The 25,589-nt window shown below is 43.3% G+C and overlaps 1 protein-coding gene across 2 annotated transcripts in view; it reads right to left on the bottom strand.

Moving 5' to 3' along the window:
- BPGM (bisphosphoglycerate mutase) overlaps positions 1–25,589 on the bottom strand; it is a 280,243-nt gene that overhangs the window by 127,268 nt on the left and 127,386 nt on the right. For both annotated transcript variants that reach the window (XM_078673997.1, XM_078673996.1), the window contains exon 2: positions 23,749–24,407. In XM_078673997.1, coding sequence (XP_078530123.1) covers positions 23,749–24,349 — 601 coding nt within the window. In that variant the 5' untranslated portion in view covers positions 24,350–24,407. The remainder of the gene's footprint in view (positions 1–23,748; positions 24,408–25,589) is intronic.

The following is a 25,589-nucleotide window of genomic DNA, read 5'->3' as shown; positions in this document are numbered from 1 at the left end:
AGCTCACAAGGAAGGCCTTGTGTAATTTATTTGCAAACAGTTCAAAAACATGCTGCACATGCCAGCTAGAATTCAATCTAATTATTTATTTCAATCAACTCCGGGCATTCGGTCAGTATGCCCGGAGTTGTATGAAATAAATACATAAATAATTTGATTTAATTATAGCCAGCGTGCGCAGCATCTTTTTGAATGATATATATATATATATATATATATATATATATATTCAGAATTCCCAAGGGATAAGGACATCCTGTTCTGATGCTTCAATAGGATTGCTATGACACAGTGATTATTATACAGAACTCATTCATGGCCATATGGATGGAGGAATCTAATCTGACCGCTGCATCGTCTGCAGTGGCTCCTGCTAGTACCTGCTAATAAACAGTGCTTCCACCTCTTTTGCAGTGAGAAGCCCCAATGGTCTAGACTACTCAGCCTTACTCCCAGTCAGAACTGGTTGCTAAGCAAAGAACTCAAACACCGACCACAAATTTTATCCAGGGCTAGCACATCAACACCTTTAGAATATCATTCCGCAACAGTACCCCAACATATAGGTGTGTGCTCTGCTGTGATTATCATGCCTAAACAAGCCCAAGCAAGCTCATGAATAGGCAGTGCCTATATACACAGCTTTTTTATTGGTCTGCCTCTGCCAAAGATGTGGCGAAAGGTCTGCAGTTTCCAGGTACGCTTATCTATAGCATTATAGAGCCATGGGAATGTTAAAGCTAACTGGAACCTGCTCAATAAAGTTATATGAGAAAATCTGACTTTTCCCGAGGCTCCAATCTATAGAATAACAGTCCTTAATGAACTTTACAAATAATAATAAAAACAAAATACGCATGGAACACGAGGTGTGCCTCCATTGGCAGGCAGATTCTTAATGAACAGCAATTTGTAAACCAACTAAAAAGAGAAATTCACATGGTCTGGGAAAAAGGAAGCAGGAAATGTCAGAATGGGAATTAGTAGGGATAAAAGGGACAGGAAGATTCGCAATCTTGCCAGGGACACATGGAGAGAGATCGGTTTTCTTTATCGTGTGTGTGGTGCGTATCATTGACTAATTCCACTTGGATTACTAGGTTTCCGTTTACTACAATGTATGGATAGTTTGTAATAGCTCGGCTCACAGGTGTATCCATAATGGAGTGTTAAGGTGGATTTGTATTGGCACAATCCGGAATGGAAGTTTTGGTCCCCCTGGACGTCTTTTGGTCCTTGTTCTCTATGAAAATTAGTCTATCTCCAACAGAAGCCCATCCTTACGGGTACTGGTGGTCAGATGCATCAACTAGTGCTCACACAATACACATGTATATATGATAACCAAATCAATGTCAGTTACTTTTATATAACAATCATTAAAGCTCCTTATTTAACTGCAAGAAAATTGAATGTGTAACAAATGCTGAAAGATTAATAGTAATTGTTGAAGAGGAAAATCAAGACAGTCTCACTTTCTTGGAAATTGTTTTACTACCAGCTAGCAAATTCAGATTGAAACAATGGTCTATGGAAAAGTAAAGATGGTTATGGTAGACAGGCATGCAAAACCTTCATAGTAGTGCACAATAATGGAGATTCTCCAATGAGATTTGTAATGATGAAAGCACATATACATCTGAAAGAGCTCACTCCAGTCACAATGTATGGGCAAAATACCACCAACAGCAATTTCTAGTTACCTTTTCACTGTTCGCGTTCATAGTTGGAAGGGAATATCGGCTGGGCAATTTAATGTGCTATGGGATTTCACAGTAGACAGTACAGGTGCTAGGAACAAAGCTGTGAGCACTCCAAGCAAAGCATTGAAGCATGTAATTGCTGAAAAGAGGCTCACAAATGTGTGACAGAAGGCATATTAGCAGGTACCAGATTTCACGTGTTTTCTCAAAGACAGACTGTCTCTGGTTTCCTTTTGGGGGAAATGTCAACCCTATGCAGATAACACATAGATCAAGTTCCACTTAGGTGAATACAAGGGTAACAGTTATGTCGTACCTTACTTATGTGCAGGAATGGATGAGGGAAAGCAACCTCTACCTCAACTGCAAAAAACAGACTTGTTATTCATTAGCATCATGAACCCAAGGCAATTTACCTGTCCAGTGCCCCTCCTCCCTCTTACCAGGGGAGGTCCCTACCCAGAGTGACAAACCTGTGAATCCTCTTCAACTCTGATATTCCAGCCTCTTCACATGTAATTGCTGTGACAAAGAGCACAAACCCTCTTTCATATGCTTATTAAACTGTTCAATTTTTACAATAAAATGAACAGAGTTTGCTCTCTAGTATTCTTGTGGATTTATTATATGAACAGCAAGTGCATAGGTCTCCAGAGCAGTGTTTTTGACAACTATAGGTATTGCTGAATCGAGAAGACTTATCCTAGGGTTGAAAAGTATGGAAGGTTTTACTTCCGCTCTTCAAACCTTACCATGTTTTATTATACAATGCTCTCCATTACTAGAGTATATACTGGTCTCAGGTCCAATATACCCGTTTACAAAATACTCCACGACTGCAAGCCTTGGAGAAGTGTGGCTCACTGGTTAGAGCAGGCAGACCCTGAAGCAGAGGTCAGACCCGGGACCAGGGTTCAATTCCCGACGCGGCAGGGTCTCGAGCTCAAATGTCCACGGACTCGATAATTCTCGCTTCGGTGCCTGACCTAATCATGGGTTCACACTCTGCAACTCTGGGCATTAAGCTTGCTTAATCTCCACAACGGCCCCCCGCGGCGGGATGCCTGGCTTTCACCTTGGGGATGCCCTGTAGGGGCTATCTCACAGGGAAAAGCCAGGACGGGTTCCCAAGGCAAAGCGCTTAGAGACCCCTGGGTTATAAGCGCTATATAAATCCAAACATACATACATACATACATACATACACTCTGACACTGACATCAGTCAACAGGATCAATACGGTCTTTAAATAAGGGTCCTGATGGAAAAATCCTGACAACACTTGGCTCAAAAGCCTGGAATAGCAGGACGTCAGCCCTTAGACAACAATGTAATCATCTCAAGTTCAGAAGTAAACTGGAAGCATCTTGTACTGCCAAACATTTCTTGCCAACACTCATTAATAGACTGGCTAATCACTTTCCTTGTATTTTGTATCTTAAGTGAACTAGCGTGTCGATGCTACGCCGGTTAGAACTTAAGTCTGATGTTACATATGTAAGGTCCCTCAATCAGATTTGATTAGAGTATAGTACGTCCATCATTAGTGTAAGAACGGGAATGCAACCTTGTGGGTGTTTCTCTTGCTGTCTCATCATTCACACCCATCCGCATTTTGTTATGTGTTGTACACTGAAGACCTAACCTCTGGTGTAACTATCAATTCTTTCACTTCGTTTTTTTAATTAAATTAAAACAAGGAACACAATAACCCTCCAAGCATTTACTATTTAAACCTAATGTATCACTAGGTCTACAATTCATAAAAATAAACTGATAGATATTTAAATAGAATAATCATTGTCTTTGGACAAGGAGGTGATAGACGAAGTGCTGAAACTTTTCAAACACTCCCCCAGTCACAGATCTAGGTCGAATCCATCATCGTTCTTTAGCTCACTTTGCCTCATGGGAACAGTCCACCCCGAACTGCAAAGCCATGTCTTCCCTGGACCGGAAACAAGCATCCTGTGACCAGTTTCGGGCTAACACCCCTCATCAGCAAAGCTAGTTTGAATCCAGTGGCAAAGTAAGTAAGGGACCCACGTCTGGGCATAGCCTGCCAACTTCTGAACAGTTGACAAGACGAAGAGCATTCCAGGCTTTCTTGGTAATCACAGAGAAGAAACACCCCACAAAGTGGGCTCTCCGATACCTAGGGAACCGTAACCCAAACAAGAAGAGGTGGAACGTAGAATCCAGGATGGGACATACATTTATGAATAATACAGAGATGTAATTCCTGTATGAAGTTGAGTGGACTGCCTTGTGTGAAAAACAGAGCACCACATATAGGCATCTTTCTAAATGGGGAGCCAATATAATATCTTAAGTTGCATCAAAATACTTCGGTGTATTATACTATTAGTGACTGACTCCTGCTTGTGCAATGGCAGGCAGATGAAGGATGACATTCACAATTGGTGGTGTCTGAAGATATTTATTGAAAGGCGATCCTAAGCAAACACAAGTAATATCCAAAACTCGGAGACCATGAAATGGTAAGCTTAGAAGTTCATCACATACACAGGAGCCACATACTGAGGATAAAAAGAAGATGATTATTTCACCTTCTACTAGCAGCCAAAGTAATAATCACAGGAAATTAGAAAAGTGAGTAAACCCCCAAGATGTTGCATTGCCATTACAAAAAATGGAAAGCAATAGATATGGAGCAAATTCCACATTCATAAATAATGATCATAGAAAACCAGTGATAGACTACTGGATATATTATATGTCTTGTGGACCAGTACTTTCACGGATCATTTTCAAAGGACCAGTGAGGGTGTCTTCTTGGGGTGGGGGGATTGGAAGGACCGTGAGAAGGATTCTTTATTTTCTTGCTGCCATTAAGACTGCCGAGTCACCAATAAACAACATACAAGCAAGACATCTCCCAGAAAGACTTTGTAGTTATGGTAGCGCACAGAGCTAAACAGTAAACTAATGGAATGGGCAAAAAAAGCAGACAAAAAGAAAAAAAAAAAAGTTTTACTGTGGACGGGTGCTGCTTTAGAGAAGCAGGTTTCAATCCACAGTGCTCGGACTGTACAAATGATACACAGATGTATGGTACCAATGTTCAAAGCCCTGAATAAACAGCTACAAATTATGATTATGGTTCCCCCACTAGAAGGTATGGTACCCAAAAGCAGAGGTAATGAATGATACAGCATGTAAGACTAAAGAAATGCAGGAGTGGTGAATTCCTGTAATGCAACTACCAGTACACATTGTTTGGGGTCAAGGACAAGAAGTCTACATGTTTATTTTGTCCACTGGACATTGTACACAAGGAATCGCAACCCACTGCAGAACAACCCCTTTCACTCCTTGTTTAAAGCGGTATTATATCGTTTTGGGAATGACGATTGTTTCCAAGACAACATGTAGGATGTTCAAAATAGCATTTCTGAATATTTCACATCCTTTATTGCTAGCGTGAGCATTCTTATGCCTAAGAATTTCACAATGAGGTGAAGTAGAGGTCAGCCTATGCGCAGTCTCTCTGATCCTCAGCTAGCAACAATGGAACTATATCGCAATTACAATCTGGGCTCAGATACAGTAACATTTTGTGAAATTGAAAGAATGCTTAAAAGTAGATTTCCCAGAGCAATTTATAAGATTCCTCCTCAGAAGCTAAAGTAAGAAAGAGGCAAATGGTTCAATTAGAATAGGGAGAAACAAAATATCCCTTGGTTGTTCCACAAACATTACAAAGGAGCGCTACCCACATTAGTCACAAGTTCCAATAAATACAATATACCAGCCCATGTAATATAACTAAAAATGATATCATAAAAACCAAAGATGTATTGTCGCAATATTTTTTTATTGGTAAAAAACAAGTTTATGTATCACAAACATATCAAAAAAATAATCACAATAGCTCTCTATCTCCAATTCATATACAGTTATAAAAAAAACAATCCATTTAATACAGGTACGATGACAGTACATCACAAAGAGAGAGAAAAAGAAAAGACAATGTTTTGTTATTCAAAAAACATATCAGTTGGAACAATTGTATAAGTAGGCCTGGATACAATATCTTCTTTCAGTATCCACAGGACCAATTACTTCCACAAATAATGTAAATGTTAATTGGTTTTTAAGGAATATTTATAACTGTATATGAATTGGAGATAGAAGGCTATTGTGATTATTTTTATATGTTTATGATACATTGACTTGTTTTTTAACAATAAAAAAATATATATTGTTGTGACAAAACATCTTTGGTTTTTATGATATAATTTTTTGTTCTATTACTTGGGCTGTTAGATCATATTTATTGGAACTTATGACTCCAATGTGGGTAGAGCTCCTTTTTACTGTTTGTGGAACAACCAAGGGATATTTTGTTTCTACCGGTATGTTTAGGTTTATGTTTGGGCATCTCAGCGCTGAGGTGATACAGGATGGAAGCTGTTAGCACTTGGGTTTAGAGGAAGAGCCATGTCTTTAATTTTTTTGTTTTTTGAAGGATACTTCGTATTCATTAAATCAGAGCTCTGGATGCAGACTGTTCCAGATTGTTGGTCAGTAGTACCCTAGTCTCTTGGCGAAGTATAAGGGGTCCCTCTCTTTTTTCGTATTCAATTAGAATAATTACATATCCAGAACTCTGCTTTAATCAGATATCCAGCTTAAATGTTAGCATATTCCGAATCCTATCAAGATCAATAAACTGGTCTGCAGTCATACTTCGAGCTGCTACATATATGCCTATTTTCCATAAATAGAGCACTGTTATGTTCTGTGGCTTGTATAATCAGAAAGTAATAAGAACCATGGCATAATCAGAGAACCTATTATAAGAGCTCTGATACAATGAGAACATAATCCCAAATCTCACTACACCACACCAAATGGGACAAGCCATTTGTTTAACAAGCCATCTAGATTTCTTAAGCATCTCGTTCACTGGACAAGTATATATTTTATAAAATTCCTATATAAAATTGGGGTAATGGTTGTGGGGGGTGAGGTAGGGATTGAATCCCTACTCAAGCAGCAACCAGATTCCTTGTAAGAGTGAAGTCTTAAGCAAACCCCAAATTAACCTTTGCTCAACCTTCTGATAGCTTGGCTGAGCAGTCAGACTTTACTTAGAAGTAATGTGTAAAGTATTTGTGCAACATTTCGAACAGTAGCACAGTGGAAAACTACACAAAAAGGATCCCACACCAGATTATAAAAATAAGAGTATTTTTTAATAAATAAAACACCAAATTAACAAATGCCCAATCAGTAGTACCAGAGCTATGCAACGCTGAAGATTTGAACGAAAATAGTGCCAAAAAGCACAAAGTGCCAACTGTGGATATCTAGTTGCACCGGACAAGGACAAAGTCACAAGTTCAGGTCGACTGCAATTGGGCACGAGCTGACTACAGGAGCCCGCTGAACAAGAGTACCTTCAATCCTGGTTGCAGTGTCCCGCGCGAGGATGCATCACAAAGACGAGATGATGTGTTAGTTCAAAGAGGCTGCAAAGCTGTGATGCGAGGTCTTGCATCATTGTCGATGATCCTGCCGATAAAGGCTTGTGATGCGAAGTACGGCATCGTGAATGTGTTACACAGCCGAGGCGACGAGTCCGTTCCTGAGCGCTGCGAGGCTGCGATGTGGGAACCTGCGTCTTCGTCTAAGGTGCCGTCAACAAACAATTTGCGATGCAAGGACTGCAACGGGAATGCGTCACGTCAGTACCGATGCGGGCTGTGAGGTCTAAGTGGAGTCTTTGCGCTAGGAGAATCCTCGCAGCAGAGACAATGCATTGGTTCTGCTCGGGGTTGTGCCAAGCACCTGAGGAGATGAGTTGGTTCTGCTGGATCCAAAGAAGGGCTGAGCACAGCACCTTCAGGCCTACTTTTAAGGATCAAGGACCGGGATGGCACCACTTGGCACAGTAGAACTCACTGTTGCATCGTCCAGGTGCAGGTTACATGAGATTAGCCCTTAGAGTCACACTGGTGGTCATGGGCACAAGTTGCAGGTCTCGTACTTCTTACCCAGGCAAGACAGCAGCAGTCCTTCAGGGAAGCAGTCCACTAGACTGGTAGCCCTTTCAGCAGCACATTAGCCCTTCTTCTTGGCAGAGTCTTCCACATGTCCAGAAGTGTACTAAAGAGTTGGTGACTGTGGTCTAATATTTATACCATGTGTCTCCTTTGAAATGGAAGAGGCTGTGGAGGTTTCACTCAGACGTGCACAGGTTTCCTGTCTCCCCTGACTCCCCTGTCCTGGCTACAGGGGGTATGCAGCACTCTGTGCTGAGGCAGGACACAGCCTATTCAAGTGGAAGCAGAGCTGTGGCCAGCTCTGTCCTCCCATCCTGCCAGTGATGACCCATCCAGGCATACCTAAGCTCTCTATTGTGTGTGGCTCTCAAGGAGGAATCCACAAATTCCAACTGTCAGGTACAGTCAGTCATGAGAGGCAGAGACAGGCTGCAGACACTAAATGGCTAAGGAAAGCAAAAGCCAACTTTGTCAAAGTGGCATTTTCAGAAATGTAACTTAAATTCCAACTTTACCATAAGAGAGCATTTTTCCTTTCAATTCCAAGATACCAGACATGAACTGGTTACCTGTTCCCATTTGTTAGTTACATATTATTATTAAGGTAACTCAAATGTTATCTTATTGGAGCAGTAGGCCTTGTAGTAGTGAAAAACAAATTTAGGAGTTTTTGATTACCAGGACATGTGAGACTTAAAAGTACATGTCGAACTATTGTACGGTTCCTACTAATTTAGTAAGGAAGACACAAAGAATACACTAAATTGGCATTTCAAACATTTATTGAAAATTAGATTATTGTGTAAAATACATGTGCTGCATTTATGAGTATAATAAAGCAGTGCATAGTAACCAGCTTTAAGAGAATGGTTAAAAAGATAAACAATTCAACTATGGTATATTTACACTGATTATATGAATACCTATATTTGTACTCCTATCTAGAACTGCTTAGACTGGAGAGCATGGGGTAGATCCTATTCTGCCAGATTCCTTGAAGTGGTCTAACTCCCCATTTACATGTATGTGTGGGTCATCTAGTAGCCAGTCTTGATGTAGAGCAAACCGCCGGTACTTCCAGGATAGTGATGAATTCAGCTGGGCCAGAATTCAGGCACGGGGCGACTGTGAAAATCCATCTGGCGCAACGACTTGATGCAGCTTATATACTAAAACTGAACCCATTCGTACTGTGCCAGAGTTCTGGTCCAGTTGTCACGTTGATCCTACCCAACTAGAGCGGTCACCGAACACACAACAACAAACAAGGCCAGTGTGTGCAGTGTACCGGGTCCTTGAACATAATGTTTTAAAGGTATGATAACGTGCAAAAGAGGAAATGTAACTGTAAGCAAAACGTTTCTAAGTACACTATCTCATGCGGGCACGCAAGCAAATGTATGTTAAAAGTCACCATTTAAAAAGATGTTAACTTTAAATGTGAAGATGCAAGATGAAGTGTTTGAGCACAGGGCCTACTAACTTGCCAAGAAAACCTATTGAATACAGAGCACCCTGTCTACTGGGCTGTCCAGGCCCTACCATAGGGGTGACGTATATGCACTAAAAATGAAGGTTTGGGCCTGGCAAAAGGTTTACTTTGCCAGGCTGAAATGGCAGTTAATACTGTACAGACAGGCTGCAAAGATAGGCCTACAACGTGTTCGGAAGGGCTACTTAAGTGGGTGGCACAATATTTGCTGCAGACCCATTAGTAGCATTTAATTTACTGGCCCTGGGTACACAAAGTCCCCCTTTGCTAGGGACTTAAGTAAATTAAATATGCCAACTGTGGATAAAATAATGTTGCCAAGTTTTAAGGAGTGAGCCTATGCACTTTAATACTGGTCAGCAGTGGTAAATTGCACAGAGTTCTAAGGCCAGAAAAAACGTGAGCAGCACAAAAATGAAGGAGAGAGGCAAAAGGTTTGGGGGAAAACCATCCTAAGGCTGAGAGGTCTAACAATTCCATACCTCTGGATATTTGTATAAAAAAGCACATTGGCACGCTGTGAACCAATGCGCGATCTTTTAGGTTCAAATTTCAATAGTACTTTATTTTCCAGTTTAAAACAGGGGCCAGCCTCAGGATGTATAATCAAAGGTCACATGACATAGGACCACTTATGTACTAAACAACGTCCTGTCACAGGAGGATTTACGTCCATTTAAAGTGTAAGCTATCTTGAGCATACAAAAATTAAAGTAAATGGTGCATTAGTGCAATGCCCATTAGAATGAAAGGTCACATCTAAGACATTCAACTTCATACTTTTCAACCATATTCTTTGCATTACTAAACCCTCCTGCATATTTTAAACAATCCCTATTTTGGAGGCAAATATTTAATTATAGATTTTTAATAGATTTTTTTCTTAAGTATTTCTCTTGCAACCCTTAAAAATAATCAAACCTATCCAAACCATGGCAACGTAGAGTTGGGTAAAATCCTTCTACTTTCCTGGAGTTGAAACAGTACGATTGTTAATTATCAATAATGTTACATGTCTTTCATTTACCGAGCAGCGCCGGAGAGTTACAGAACGACGCGGCACTGTTGATGCGATTCATCACCATCTAGGACCTTACTTACCACAGTCATTGTGAGTCCAACCAACGGTGGACCATTCCCTCAAGACCTTTCCTTCATAAATTATAGCTGTCCCTCGTATCACCTTGTCCTGAGGAAGACCCGCCGTGCCTATTAGTAAATCATGCACCCCATTGGGTCAAAACGTGAACATGCCTGTAATAATCCTGACCCTATTTTCTCTACCCCACGTGAAACGGAAATTTAAAACCCCAAGAGGTGCAGAGCTTTATGTACCAAGGGATGGGTGTCTTTTGAATGACCAGCTTCAGCATTTCGTACAGCACTCTATCTTGTTCACATTCAGAACTTTTTTCGCACCTTTTTTTCCGCCATATCGCTTGCGCCGTTGGAACAAATTGTATGTTCATGAACTTTGACAGCCTGTTAATGTCATTGCGACACCATAAAATGTAAAAAAAACATATGGATTTATCCTTAAATACAGACCTTGATTGATTTAATTTTTATGTATGCACGCGCATATTTTCTCATATCAATTACTTAAATAGGCTGGATTTACATACTCGGCACTCTGTTCCAACATGGCGACCAATACACATTGTCATCAATAGAGGCGTTTTAGACCTCGAGCAGCCATAGGCAAAGCAAGTTATCGTGAGTTTTTTGCAAGAATCACATGCTAATACGGAGCCCTTCTGCAAGGTTAAAAATGGCGCCCACAACTCGTCTCGGTTTGTTTGTAATCGTGAGGCCGCGGACTTTTGCCAGAAACATTTCCCCTAGGACACCAAAATAAAGGTAAGGAGGCCGCGCTGGGATGGTAGTTTAAGAAAGCCGTCCTAGTTTGATTTGACGGAGGGTGGCTAGATCAACCGTTTGGGACTCAATAGTGGGGTTTATAAGTATGCATGCCATGTGTCTCCAAGAGCAGCTCGCAGCCTAGTAAAACGTAGGTCGTAGCTTAAGTTGGTCAGATGGCATTGCGCTCTGCGTGGGCCTCCATAGGAGAGATAGTTTTGGCCGTCAGCCCCACCATATGTAGAAAGAACTACATGAGGACAGACTGGGTGAATCAACAGTGCACTTAAGACCAATATGCCGGTCTATTACAAAAGCACTTAGGCTCATGGCGGACGTATCATTAGAGATGTGTGTACTCGCCTATATATAATTTTACACATTTATATACTTGCTCGATTTTTTCTTAAGTGACCGGGCACCTTAGCAAATAAGTCGTCTTCTTTGGTTTCAGAGAATAACTTCATTAGGTGTCATCTCCCATGTTGAGGTGTATCATGCTGGACTAGATGGGCCTTTAAATCGATGGTTCCTAGTAGAAGTAATGTGACATAGGCCATTACGACGCGACACACAGAGTAAGTCAGCTGCATTCTACATTAGAACAAATTATAACATATGACATCAGCATTCTCGCACTAAGACATTCTTGTATATTCTCCTCTTACAGAAATGATTGGTACAATTGCCAATGTACTATTAATAAGTCAAAGGAGGTTTCTTCTAGAAACGGATAGTTGCTTTTGCAGGTATATTAGACCCAGCATTGCCTGTTTTAACCTCACTCATTTTCCGTGTATTTCACTAAATTTCCTTTCATTTTATGGTGGTGGAACCTTTGTGGAGATCGGTCTTTTACTTTTGCGTCGTGTGTGAAATTTGAGCTACCACTTTGCACGATCTGGCATGTGAAGGTGAATGCCTTCCATTCCTGCACTCTCTTCAACTCTGCGCACTGGATACTATTATGACCGCTATAGATAATAAAAGAAGTATACTCATGGGAAGCTCATGAAGAATCTAAACAAGCGAATTGAAGTCATGTTAAAGTTAGTACAGTCGATACCCACCATTTAAATGAAAATTCTTTGATTACCCTGCAGCCAACCTCTATGTATGTGAGATTCTACCTTCACCATCTTTGGTCCTGAAGAAGGTGGCGTTGTCACTGAAATGCGCGAAGACCAAGCCTGCCCTAGAGAAGTGGTTCCGGAGAGACAATTTCATCATCTAGTATTGGTTGATGACATCTACTAATATAGAACTCTCTAACACAACTTGCGACCTTTCAGAATTGTAATCTCCAGTGTTGTGTATTTTATAGTATGTTTGTAGTTAGAATGAGTGTGAATGTTGGTGAATTAATGAATCACAGGTTGCTGCAGGTATAGGTATCTTTAATTTTAGTAAAGCGATTTGCAATAAGTCATGAACTCTGATTAGATTATCTGAAGATGTATACTGTTTTGCACTTAGGATTGTTTTTGTAATTTTTTCTATTGGTTAAGCAAGAAAATGCACACTTTCTAAAAGTGGCATGTTCAAACACGCAATTTAAAAACCAACTTCACCAAAAGATGCATTTTGAAATTGTGAGTCCAGAGACCCCAAACTCCAAATCTCATTTACTCCCAATGGAAAATTGCACTCAGTGCTAATGCCATGTGAGTACATCAGGACCTTGTATTTTTGAAGTATGAGTGTGGGCACACTCGGTCTTCCAGGGCATTAGCACTGGGCCATGTTACTAAATATAAGATAGATGTCCACTTCCTGTTTCGATAAAACTTCATGCATAAGAGTACCCGCAGTCCTCGCTAAGAGCTTTACACCCTCTCCCCCCTTGTTTTCAGACCGTGGAATGACGGTGAGAGCAACGCCGCCACCAATGAGTAACCCTCCATAACTATTTAGGTGAGCTACCCGAGACAAGGGCTTAACACTTGGTATTTGGAGACCGGCCCGCACAGGGAACCACTGGAAAGATCTGTGTGTCATGCACTCTCTCTACGCTATGTAGAGGTCGAGGCAACACCGGGATTTCTGTGTTGAGCTCCCAAACGGATCTGGTCCCCGCCTGTTTGTCTGGGGATGGAGGAGAAACACTGGCATTTCGACATAGAAACTCCGCCAGATTTACTGTACCGGACCCCAGTGGGACAGCACTTTGTTGTCTTACTGGCCTATTGTACAGCTTACCGTGGCCTGGAAGGGGTGTTTGCCAGGTCCACCACCCCACACTACTTTTTTACCCATGTAGGACTAGAGACAACAAATTTTATACGAGTCTAGATCTCTGTTTCTAAACACTACCCCATAATGTTCATGTCCCTGAAATAGTTTCCCCTGCTTTTCTTTCCCCTTCTTTTGTCTAGGTTGCACAGGAGAGAAGACTAATTGTCTGATCACTGCGGTGCTCTAATAGGGGCTTAGCACCGCAGAATACCTCCAGTATCACACAGGGGTGTACAACCCCCCACATTTACACTTAACTTTAGTTAACACAATCACCACTTCGTTTTCACTGGTCCTGATGAAGCGCACTGGATCGCTTTGACCATGCTAGCGCGAAACAGGTCGACCTGACCACACTTTTTGTTACCCAGGGTACATCATTACCCACATTGTAACCTCCCGTTTTTTTAACATGACAGGGGTACCCATACTTAAATAATTAAACTTCTGCTCTCCGGTATCCCCTAGCCATTTTTAAGCCACCACTGTTACCCTACACTAGGACCCGCTCCACATACCCGCACTCATCATACGGCTGTTCTCTAAAAAGATCTCAGACAAAGTGACCCTTCGGGGGCATTGCAGCGCCGGCCCGACGAGGAGCACCGCCCAATGATGAAGCATGACATCCTTCGGGGTGTGTGAGGGCAACAAGAGACAAAGAGTGTCTGCCCCCCTCCGCCCCCCCTTCTAGAGGGTCTTCACAACACCTAGCCTTTCTTTCCCTCCTTCCTTAACCCGCTTCCTTTTTTTATATCTGATGTGGGTGTAATACTTTACAGCACACATTCGGATGGAACAGTGCCCCCCGTATTTGGTTGTTATAATATTTGTGCACCACGGCAAGTAATGCAGCCTACTACGATGTGGTATAAACCCACAATGGTTACCTCACACTAGGACATTAATCTCTTGCAGTGCCCAGTTCGCCAAGATCTTACTCATTTTCGTGTCTGTTTTGCTCATAGATAGTGGTCTATAAGATCCCACATCGGTAGGGCTGCTCTCCTCTTTTGGAACCAGAAGCACTTTTGCTTCTCTCATAATTTCTGCAACCCGTATGCTTCGAGGATGACCAACAATCAACCTGTCTGGCAGCACCCCAAGAGAGGTCTGGTATAGGTCAGTAGGAAAGCTACCATTACCTGTACAGCAGTTATCTCTGCTTTAGTTGCTGGAGCATCTAACACGTCTCTTTGTTCCCCTCTGACTCATGACTAGAAATATCCAAAGGTATTTTCAAATATGCGTCTTTTCCACACAATCCGTTGCATGCATCTTTTAAACTCATTATGAGAATATGGGGGCTCCCCCTTCATAGCAACGATGCCAAAGATTCACCCATTTTTTGGGGTGTGTGTTTGTGTTTTCTCTATTCTTATCCAACATGTCCCAATTGTACCCTAGGTTTCTCTTCAGGTCACTATGTCTGTCATTATCAGGGTGTAGTGCAAGTCCCCTTGCTAGTTCTGCTATATCAGTTTCTTGATATTTTAATTTACGTTTTAGCTGTTACCTGGTATGATTATTTTCCCATACATTCTCCCCGGAGTACAACCTAACACCCCCCACCTCCCATTAATATGCCCAGCTAGTAGTGTGGCCCCAGGTATGATCAAAGTATGGTACGGCAGCATTCCTCAATCAACCCGAAAAACACCCTTATCAATCAGCACTTCCACTTTGAATGGGCTAACGGAGCACCCCAACGTGCATCAGAACCAGTGGGAAGTGATTCCATGAATATCTCGCCAGGAATACGGATTCTTTATATTTTCAGTAACACTCTCTCCTAAAAACTACATTATACAACCTACTGGAAGTGCCACACAACGACAAATAACAAGAATATGGTATGTCAGGCCGGTGTTTTCTCCAAACATTCACCAGTTCAAGGTGTTTATAATTTGCTTTATAAAGGACACCACACTTTCGTGTTATCCAACCATTTAATACACAATTCATATTTCTTCTCCAAAGTAACTACATAGCCATGTAGGGCTGCACTATCCCCAATACTTTCCAGAAAACAAATCTTGGTCACACACGGGGCATATACCTTAAGCAGGCACAAGTCTTATCCATCCTGCACATCATGCAAAAATTGACACCTTTCTACCACATCAGCCATTAACTCTTTTGTTTTGAATGGAACTCCTGCAGACACCCACGTAGGCACTCCACTCGCATAAGTTGAGTACGTTGCCGAATAAATCTGCCCTTTCTATGCATATTTGGTATCTTCTCATGAATTCAACTGGGCTCATGGAGCATTGTAATCCCTTTCTCAGATCTTTTAAAGTAACAAAGACTTCTAAAGCTTTATGGACAGTTAATGAGGCCCCTAACATTCCATGTCACTAGTTTCCATGCACAACCAATTTCAGTTACATATTTATTTCTTTGCTTCCTTTTTTCCAATTTCACTGGGGAATTCCTGCCTACTTTTTACGCATGTGTTCATTCCGATCATTCGGACTTCAATTCTGCTATCATTCATCACTCAGTTTTATTCGACTCTACAATGTAGAGTTTCAGCCCCGTAATTTCCTCCACTAGGCAGTTCTCTAGGGAGAGGTACCAGTCCTGTGAATCCCCAAACAACTTGGGAAACCAAAGTCTGAATCAACTGCCAAAGCCTCTCCCTCAATGTCAGAACAGCAGTGGAGGACCACGTACAGGCCTGAGGACCAGGATCGGTTTTCAAATCCCTCCAGTCAATTGATTCCCCTCCTCTGAACAATGCCAACCATCCCTGTGGCTCTAATCACCGAGTTGGGCGCACAATAGAGCCACCATTTAAGAAAGTGCTTCTATCTCTTACAAGTCCATGCTGATCAGCATATTCCTTCAGAACAACTGCGGCCCACCCTACGTAAGGTGAACAGCAGTGTGCAGCCCAGAACCATACCACCCAGCACCCCTATACTAATGTATTTTGCCTGAATTGAGCAAGTCCCACTCAAGGGTTTCAACTGCAAAGAGCTACTATTGTCATGCCCTAGCGTGTTGACTGCCTAATAAAGAGTCCTCCAGCCAAGACTATGCTAATTTCTTAATCCCACACCTTAATGCACTTTTATAAAATTGCTGGGCACGATATTCTTAAAAATAGGTTTAGAGTTTATATAATGTTAAGGGTGTTTAGTTTCAGTTTTCAATTCTTTCTTCATTACAAAGCTTACCAGAGTCTCGATGTTCTCATTAACATTTATGACCTCAGGTTGCTAGTGTTGTTAGAGTTATCAGGAACATCAACATATATTTCAAGTTTATAGCCCTTAGTTTTTCTTGAATTTGTTTGAAGGATTTTCAAAACCTCTACACATTTAGTGTGGATTTAGGATATGAAGGTGCATCCTTTATGCTGCGGGCCACATTCCTAGCATCTGTAGTTGAGCATCTTTACAATTAACAAACTACCTGTATTTTAAGGACAGCTACTGCTTTCTCAGTCTCTATGGCTTTATCATTCATCTTTCATAGATTCGCTCACAATAAGTTCACTTCCATTGATAGGACGTGGATTTTATTTTCTAGTATTTGGAGTTTTCACTGGGTAAAAGGAACTGTAAGGCAGGCTGTTCCTGTGGTTTTCCTTGTGTCCTGCAGTCACCATGTTCAATGAGGTGCCTAGCGCAGCCAGCAGCTGCAGTGTATCAGTCTACTTTATCTTCTGTACAGGTTTAGGGGCTTTGTTTTTTCCCCGTTCTCCTGGTTACCATCAACATCTCTGTGCAGCTAGTGTCTTTATGATTTTCCTCTCTCAAGCATACCAGAGCATTCCTTCCCACATATATTAAGCAATCTTTCTTTAAGATGTCTGAAACAGTTGAGTTGATGGTTCAAGGCACTAGCTCAGCACTCAACTTAGCAGAAATGTTGAAGCTCTGGATTCTCCAAGCGTATCCCAATCCCATCAAGGGATACTTACAAGAAGTGTGGATGGCGCATTTAATAGGGCTATTTATTTACAAAGCCACACTATGATTTAAAACCCAAGAAAACGTCAAAGGAATATTCTGGAATCCTTACTTTTGGAGATTGCCCTCTTAGGTTGCATACATATTCATCAAAAACATGTTGTCTTTTTACTCGACTTTAATGGTTATCCTCTTGTAGAACAGAAACATGGAACACTAGTATACAGTGCAACTTATTTAGATTTAGGCACCTATGCTCCACGAAGGTGGGACAAATTTTCACTTTACAAATGGAAATTCCTAATGTTAATTTGCTAAATGAAAAACGGCATTGTTTTACGCCGAAAAAAGGTCACTTCAGATGTCAGCCTAGCACTTCTGAAAGCCCAGTCATGTATTCATTTAAATACTAGGGTTACATAGGTCTTCCACTAATTCTAGCAAGATTTTGGAAGAAATGCTTTTCGATCTGTGGCTCTCCCTTTTGCTATCTAACTTAACATAAGGACCACTTTAGAAGAGAAAGTCAATGCTAACCACAATGTTGGTTACGCTCAACAGCCATCATACTCGTTTCCTTCACCAACCTGTCTCATTCTATTATCTAAGCAAACAGAAGCACCAGGGTCGAAGACACACAAAATCATGACCACAAAGTTAACTAATTACCAGCAAGTCTCGTTACTCTGCTTTGGTAGCTTACAGTGACGAAGAATGACTCTGCTAAAATATCCAACCAACAAAACTGTGTTCTGTTTTAAACAGGTCTGCCTCATATGAACACAACTGGATTCGGGAATTTTCCCAGCACTGAGAGAATGCTACTACCCCATTAGTGGATTTGCAGGCGGCATGGAAAGACTCCCTACATGCCTCCATTACTTCATTGCAAGCTTGGAACATCAATCGAAGGGCAAATGGATTCTGGGGTACAATTAACATAGCTGAACTATAGCATGTAGGTGGCAAAAATGCAATACAGTAATGTGAGGGCAATCAAGAAAGAATTTACGGATAGTGTTGTGGATGAGTTGCTCAAATTACGAACTCCCAAGATACTGCAAAAGAAATAAAGAATATGGAAATGTAGGAAACCAGAACAAAACTTCTCACAAACCTGAAACAGAGTAGAAATACATGTGAATTAAGCATGGGCGGATTTTGCGAATTGGCAATCCGCGAAATTACGTATTTACGGATTCGCAATCCGCAAAATCCGCGAACTCTCGCGAATTTTTTATTTTTTTTGTGTTCGCAAGGATTTCTGCCAGTTCGCGAGGATTTTGTACCAGTTCGCAAACGCGAACTTACTTTTCGGGTAGCAACGGTCGCGAACATGTTGTTTCTACATCTGGTTCATCACAGCACCCTCTGTTTCACCACTGCCACCCTCTGTTTCACCACTGCCACCCTCTGGCTCACCCATGCCACCCTCTGGCTCACCCATGCCACCCTCTAGTTCATCACTGTAGATTATGGGTGGAAAAGCACACCTGCCCTGCCTCAACTGACATAAATGAATTAGGGGCTGATTAATGTGTTTCAGAATTTGAACTTCCTGGCTGGAACCTGCTTCCTTATCTGTAATTGCTTTTTCTGAGCCTGCTGTGAGGGTCAGAGCAGGGTCATAGAATAGTTGCAAGTAGGCAACTGTTGGAAATGGGATCCCCGGCTGGCCAGGGCTTTCGCCAAAGTCAGTCAGAGACCACCACTCCCAAGTCAGGGCAAGGGAGTTACACGCCAAGATAACCCCTGCTCACCCTCTAGGTAACGTGGCGCGAGCAGCAAGGCTAAACTTGGAGGCGATGTAAGTTAAGTATTTGCGCACGCACCCCAGCAACAACACCCAAAGGCCCACCACAAAGGAAACTCCACACAAGGTTATATAAAAATAGCCTTTGTATTACACCAAAACACATTAGATAAAACACACACTTTACAATGTGCCAGAGGCACGGGCAGAATTTACAAGGGATTATTTACAAGACAGGGCCACCTGGACCACTGTCAGGAATCAGCACTTTTAGAAGTAACAATACCATACTTGTAGGCCTAGAACTTAGAACATAGAGCCTATCGGACAGTACCTTCCGTCCTGGTTGCACGGGATAATGCGAGTGACCTCCTTAGTAAGCTTGAGCGGGCGACCCAGCGAAGCGGCGCGGCTCAGGGGAGAGCGGCGCTGCTCGAGGCTTGGACGGGCTGCCGGCACGGTACAAGCGTTTCTCTGGGGCGACCAATGTGTGCGGCTCAGAAGAGGAGGGGAAGGCAGGATGCGGGCGACCCAGCGAAGCAGCGCGGCTCAGGGGAGAGCGGCGCTGCTCGAGGCTTGGACGGGCAGCCGGCACGAGCTGCAGAGGGGAACGAGCGAGGCACACTTCAGCGAGGCCCCAGGGGCCAAGGGAGATCAGACAAGTCCCAGCAATTTGGCAGGGAAGGCACCATAGAGTCCACTGGTCCTGGGACTCTGGTCAGGGGGCAAGCTTAGTATCAAGCCCTTGGGATCACTTATAACAGAAGATCACTGTAACACAAAATAGGACAAAGCACACAACCAGTACCCACTGGTAACTGGTAAGTACCCCCTACGCAATCCTAACCACCCTAGGAACAGGTCACGCAGGGAACCAGGACCTTACTAGCACCACCTGCACTAGCAAGAACAACCACCTCAGTATCACAATACAAGTAGGGGCATAGACCTGGGGACAAAACACATGATGCAGAACCTACATTCAGCGGTGTAAGGAACACATGACGCATCAACACACGTTCAGCGGTGTAAGGAACAGGGCACATAATGTATCAACAACACATTCAGAGGTGCAGCAAAGAGCACTTTGCAGAAATCACAGTAACATGAACTTACATCAAAGTCCAGGGTCCAGGTTGCGCCACTGCGCCAAGACCTAAACGTAGCAGCTGCCCACTACTTGCTGGGCAGCTGAGGGACAGGACAGGGGGGCCTAAACGCTGCAGCTGGCACTAAGTGCTGCGCAGCTGGGGAAAGGCCAGGGATGAAGGAGTACACCTCACTCCTAAAGTCCAGAACATGTCCCTAGAAGCAAAATACCTAAACGGTGCAGCTGCCCACTACTTGCTGGGCAGCTGGGGAACAACTCTCACCTGGGGCTCTCACTAGCCCCTCAGGAACACTGCGCCCCCTTTAGCCATCTGGCTCTCGAAATAATTGGGCACCTGAGCCTCTCAGGGCTCGTGAATCAAGAATGCCCCCTGAGCCTCTCAGGGCTCGTGAATCAAAAAGAGGCAGCCTCACTGGGCTGTTAGGGTCCCTCACGGGGGACCCGGGAACACTGGGGGTGCTTCGAGCCTCTCACTAGGCTCCGAACACAAAATGGGGGCGGGGAGCCTCTCTGGGCTCGAAAACAAATATGAGGCCAGAGCCTCCCCGGGCTCAAAGAAGGAATGCCCCCAAGAGCTGAGGAGCTCTCTGCAGAGGCGCCGCACTCACCGGCTTCTCTAGACGCGCCGGTCTCTGCCTCACCCGGTCCCCCATCTCGGGACCGGGCCTCGACATGGAGCCTTCGTGGCTCCTGGGCAAATCAGTATCCGGGGCTCCCTCCTGGTCACGGGAGCCCCGCAACGCTCGCACCACTGCCTGCTTCCGCCTCGCTCCCCGGCGGGGGCGGGACAGGGGAATCTCCCCGGGCCGGCAGCCAATCACGGCGCGGCCTGGGGAAATCGTCATCAGGGAATCCCGGGCCGGCCAGCCAATCACGGCGCGGCCCCGGGAAGGCATCATCAGGAGGCTCGGCCGGCTGGACCAATCACAGCGCGGCCGGGTGGGGATGCCGGCGACCATCTTTCTCTGGGTTTGGGGCCGCGGCGGTGATCAGGGGGCCATGTCGGGTGGGCACCGGCTCTTAAAGTTATAATGCGAGGTGGGCTCTCGTAAATAAATACAGAGCGCAGCAGAACTCCGCAAATGCCGGGTGGGCACCGGTTTGACCAATAAAAGCGCTCTCAGCGCTGCAGGCAGAAAGGAAGCGCTCCCAAGCGCTTAGTGGAAAACAGAGCGCTCTGAGCGCTAGCAGTCAATAAAGCGCTCCCCAGCGCTACAGGGCTCACAGGACAAGGCTCAGCAGAAGGTCCTGGGCATCAGGAGGGGCATGCAGGGCCCAGGGGCCAGCGCACAGGGCAGGAGACAGCCAACAATCAGGTCCTGGTAGAGTCCAGGACAGCAGAAGTCCAGGGGCTGGGCAGGGCTCAGGGAGGCAAGCCATCCCTGAGCCCAAGCAGCAGCACGCCCCTGGCAAGATTCTAGTTGGGAACAAGAACATTTTTCAAGAGGTTACAGCCTCTTTTTATACAGAGCAACCCTTTGTCTAAAGGTGCAGGGTGGGGGAGAAACCAGTCGCAGCTGGTTCTGGAGCACTCTTGATGGCCCAACCACCCATTTCATTCACTGGGGAGGCTAGGGTCGTTAGACACACCACAGGGGGGCGGAGCCAGCATTGTGTGGGGAAAACCCAGCCCATCCAGGACACAGGTACACTCCTCCCACACATCACTCATGCTAATCTCACACTCACCACCGGGCAGACCCATCCAGACTTCCTGGAGCCTGGCATGCCAGCCAGCTCCAGCCAATCACACTCCAGCACCCTCACTGCACACACACAGCCATGTCTAGAAGTGGTCCTTCCCCACTAGACACATGCAAGCCGCACATACCGTTGCGCAGCATTCACTCCCACGAGTTCACACATACCAAACTCGAGCCTGCACTCCCCACGCATCAGGAACTACCTGGGACACATACATTCCCCATGCATTCCTATGGGAGGGCAGGCCTATCTCACTCCACACACTCAGGGAGCGCACGCACTTTACACTGCGCCACAGTGTCAAAGTGCGCAAAGACCAGAAATCACTACACTTCAAGGCAAAACGTTCAGGGGTGAACCTGCCACAAGGCCCAAGTCCAACAGCAACTGAACTCTGAAGGGGCCCCTCAGGAAGCACTACAGGGAATGGTTACTAATGATAAGATTGAACTTTTGCACCTGCTGAGTGCTTTCAGTTTTGCAAAAATCCAAATATCCAGCAGCATCCACAAAAAGTAATCCTTCCAGGCACTACAGGGAATGGTTACTAATGATAAGATTGAACTTTTGCACCTGCTGAGTGCTTCCAGGTCAAGATCCAAATCAAAGTGACCAGCACATGAAGAAAGCACTGAGAGGAGCCTGCTGGACAGGAACAGGAAGTTGGAGACTGTGGGGCACTTCCTTCCTCCCACCCCCCCCCCAAAATGGACTCCTTGCAAAAAAAATTGCAGGCAAATGTCAACCTGAGGAGTTATTCTGATAAAAATCATAATTTTCAAGGTTTATGCTGCCTGCTGGTGGATTTCTTGTGCGAAATTGCAAATTTTGCAATCTCGCAATTGCGAGATTGTCGCTGCCCGCCGCATCTACGTTTTCGCAAGTGTTTACTCCCGCGAAATTGTATAGTATTCTAGTTGGCAAGTGCGACCAAGCAAAAAAATCCGCTTCGCACAGATTTACGAATTTTCGGTAAGTTCGCGAGAGTTCGCGGATTGCGAATTTACCGAAAATCCGGGAGCGGAACGGATTTTACGCCCATGCTTAATGTGAATGAACATGGCAAAAAATCATGCAAGACAACACAGGGGCGGAAGCCAGGGCCCAGTAGGGCAGCGAACAATTCAGCCTTCCTCTACTTAACCCATGGCTTTTGTACATTCACAGATACAGGAATCTTAGGGGACTATCATAACGGGTCAAAACATAGAAACTAAGCGGATAATAGTAGGGCAAATTCCGCAGTATTTACATTGTATTAAAAAAACATTTGAGCAGGAGTCGTATTTATTTTTGGGATTCATTATCTTCCAACAGATAGATGCAAGCACCTGGTGGTACAATGCCCAAAGAGAAGTATCCTACAATGTGAATCTAATCTCATTAAATGGTTTTTACTCATCACTGCCATGGAACGGATTCAAGAAGCAACAAATGTGGATAATACTTAGCATTATTAATACTTAGCATTATTAAATCTTCGACAAGTTACTTTTGTTTGTATTTTACTTGGGTTATAATGTTAGAACTGTTTAGGTGGATAAATCCGTATAACCTCAGAGTGGATGACCTGCCGCAGCCAGCATAGGAAACCGGACTCAGAACATAAGTAAAAAATACCAATACACAAAGGGAACTGCAGTGCTAACCAGAGCTTCCAGCATACTACAAACAATAAATAAATGTGCTTCTATCTCTCATTTCCTCATCCCTCACACATCCAAGCATTGCGTCCCTTAACAAAATAACCACACCTCAGTGGTCCTCGCGCATTACATAAAAAACTTCCCACATAGGCTCAAAGCAAAGGCAAACACAACCGCACACCCAGACAATACAGCCTGTTATCCGTGTCAGTAAGTGCTTCAGGGCCCCGCACAGAGGTAGTAAGTAGTATAGAAAAACTATAATACAATACAATAAAAGCAAGAATACCTTGCAAATGCTTCAGCAGCGCCCTTGCACTGTTTCCGTGAGCAGAAATAAGAATTTGTTTGCCTCTTTTCAGTTCAGGTACCATTTCTTTGTTCCAATATGGTAATAGCCTTTCAAGTACATCTTTTAAGCTTTCAGACTTGGGGAGGTCCTCCTTCCGCACATCACAACAACTGTACCGGCGATCAGTGTAGATCTCCTGATAGTAAGGATGGGATTCATCTATAGGGGGAGGAGTAACATCATAACTTCTCCGCCATATCTTTACTTGTTCCTCGCCATGATTCAATGCCATCTCTGCTCTGTTGAGACCAATTAGTGCTCCATAGTGCCGCTCATTTAGTCTCCAAGAGCTATGTACAGGAATCCATTCTTGATTCATCTCTTCCATTATCAGCCAGGCAGTCTGAATGGAGCGGCTTAAAACTGAGGTAAACACCATATCAAACTCATAGCCTAAAGATCTGAGATGCTTGCCGCAGGCTCGAGCTTCATCTATGCCTTCCATGCTCAGCCTCTGATCCACCCAGCTACAGAACCGGTTTTCCACCGTCCAGGCACCTTCCCCATGTCGCAGTAAAACCACTTTATAGGTTGCCATTTCGAACGTAGATTACTGTAGCTCTTGAATGTTGAATGGTCCAGTGAGCAATATTAACCTATCCAAAGAAAAAAAATGAACAGCACATTTAAAACATGACCTCATGTTTTTAACATACGATTATATTTAAAGCATTTAGATTCAGAGGAAAAGTAAGACAGAGCTTAAATGGGTCATGCACCAGAGAAACATGGGAATGGGTGTACAAACATCACGTAACACGTTGAGGACTGGAACATCCTGTACAGCTCCGTCGTGTCTGCACATGAATTTTAGAATATGCCTTTCTTTTAAAAAAAAAAAAGAATTTTACACATGTATTTTGTTATTTAGATTACGATTACATTTTTGCCCAGTCTGCAATGAACCTTCCTTTTCATTATTTTTGTAAAGCTGTAAGCACTTTTGCTCATCTAGGTCAGTAGAGTGCAGTAAAAAACACCAATAAGGAACCTCTAAACTGACCTATGTGACTCAATCTACAATTTTAATGGATGCAACACATATGAAAAAGTTTCAAACAGATATATTGTTTTTCATTTTATTTATTTTTCTTCTTCTATTAGTTTTCATTTAATTTTCAAGAAACAAACAGATTTGTAAGATTTTTGAAATACATTATAAAAAATGTATAGCTAAGCAAATTCATTAAATACAAGAATTAAAGCGAAAAACTCCACATAACCCCCAGATGTGGTTAAATAGTGCAAAAAATCACAACATTCATTCCTAGATCTCACCATCACATCTACTCATACATAATCACAAACTTTGTAGAAACAAATACAGTGACAAAGAAAGGCAATACAACTGAGATTCTCCAGATACTGACAAATGTTTACATCCGCAATTTTATATCTTGATGTTCCATAGATTAAATATTGCTTTGATCTGGATTTCTTTTTCTCTTCTCAAGTATGGATCTCCGGTGTAAGGGGCCTACGTACGTTTCGGTGAACATGAATACTGTATATCACCTTCTTCAGGGCCAACATAAAACACAGACATTATATATATATATATATATATATATATATATATATATATATATATATATATATATCCTACTGGCGGTCGCCAGTAGGTAGTTATAGTTAGGACCTAGTTTCCATAGGAAATCCTCAACATTCTATTTGGATTAACTTTGGCCCTGGTGGATGAATCTTTGCGAATTTCTCAAAGAAGATGGCTCGGTCCGCTGCGCTCCTTCCCTGAAAGTTTGGGGGTGATTGGTGAAGTG

This window comes from Lissotriton helveticus, chromosome 1_1 (genome assembly GCF_964261635.1).
Source record: "Lissotriton helveticus chromosome 1_1, aLisHel1.1, whole genome shotgun sequence".
Taxonomy (NCBI): Eukaryota; Metazoa; Chordata; class Amphibia; order Caudata; family Salamandridae; genus Lissotriton; species Lissotriton helveticus.
Note: the sequence above shows the minus strand (reverse complement) of the source record. Positions and strands in the feature narration are given on the sequence as shown.